Here is a 549-nt window from a genome sequence, read left to right as displayed (position 1 = left end):
CAGCCCCGGCGGGCGGTGACGGGAGGGCCAGGCTGGGCCTGGCTGTGTCAGGCGGAGGGCCGGGGCGTGGGCTGAGCAGTGGGGCTCCCCGACCCGTGTGTCCGAATCGGCCGTCACCCCCAGTGCTCCAGGCCCATCCCGCCTCAGGGAGCGCCCCGGCGGCACGAGGTGTCTGGACCCCCGCGCCTGGCCCGGCCACACTCACCGAGGCACTCGGTGAGGGCGGGGCTGGGCCGGAAGCCCTCGTCACAGCTGCACCAGAAGCTGCCCACCGTGTTGACGCAGCGGCCGCTGGCGCAGAGGCCGGGCTGGGCCAGGCACTCGTCGTCATCTGAGGGGGTAGGACAGGCTGGGCGGACGCAGGGGTCCCAGGCCGGCCTCCCCCGGCCGGAGAGTCGAGTCTCCCCTCCAGCGCCGAGGTCTGCTCACACCCCCTGCTTTGACCGCTCCCTCTGTGGGGACTCCCCAAAGCCCCCCGTACCTACGCAGCCCTCCCCGGAGCCGGGGGGGCCTCAGGCCCGGGGGGCAGATGCAGGCGAAGGTGCCCAC

The 549-nt window shown here is 74.7% G+C and overlaps 1 protein-coding gene across 1 annotated transcript in view; it reads right to left on the bottom strand.

The window, feature by feature from the left end:
- FBN3 (fibrillin 3) overlaps positions 1 to 549 on the bottom strand; it is a 44,197-nt gene that overhangs the window by 9,056 nt on the left and 34,592 nt on the right. The window contains 3 exon segments of the mRNA XM_012729450.1: positions 206 to 331; positions 482 to 507; positions 509 to 548. Coding sequence (XP_012584904.1) covers positions 206 to 331; positions 482 to 507; positions 509 to 548 — 192 coding nt within the window.

Source organism: Condylura cristata, unplaced genomic scaffold (genome assembly GCF_000260355.1).
Source record: "Condylura cristata isolate star-nosed mole 26May11 unplaced genomic scaffold, ConCri1.0 scaffold00025, whole genome shotgun sequence".
In the NCBI taxonomy this organism is placed as follows: domain Eukaryota; kingdom Metazoa; phylum Chordata; class Mammalia; order Eulipotyphla; family Talpidae; genus Condylura; species Condylura cristata.
This window is presented reverse-complemented; position numbering and strand designations above follow the sequence as displayed.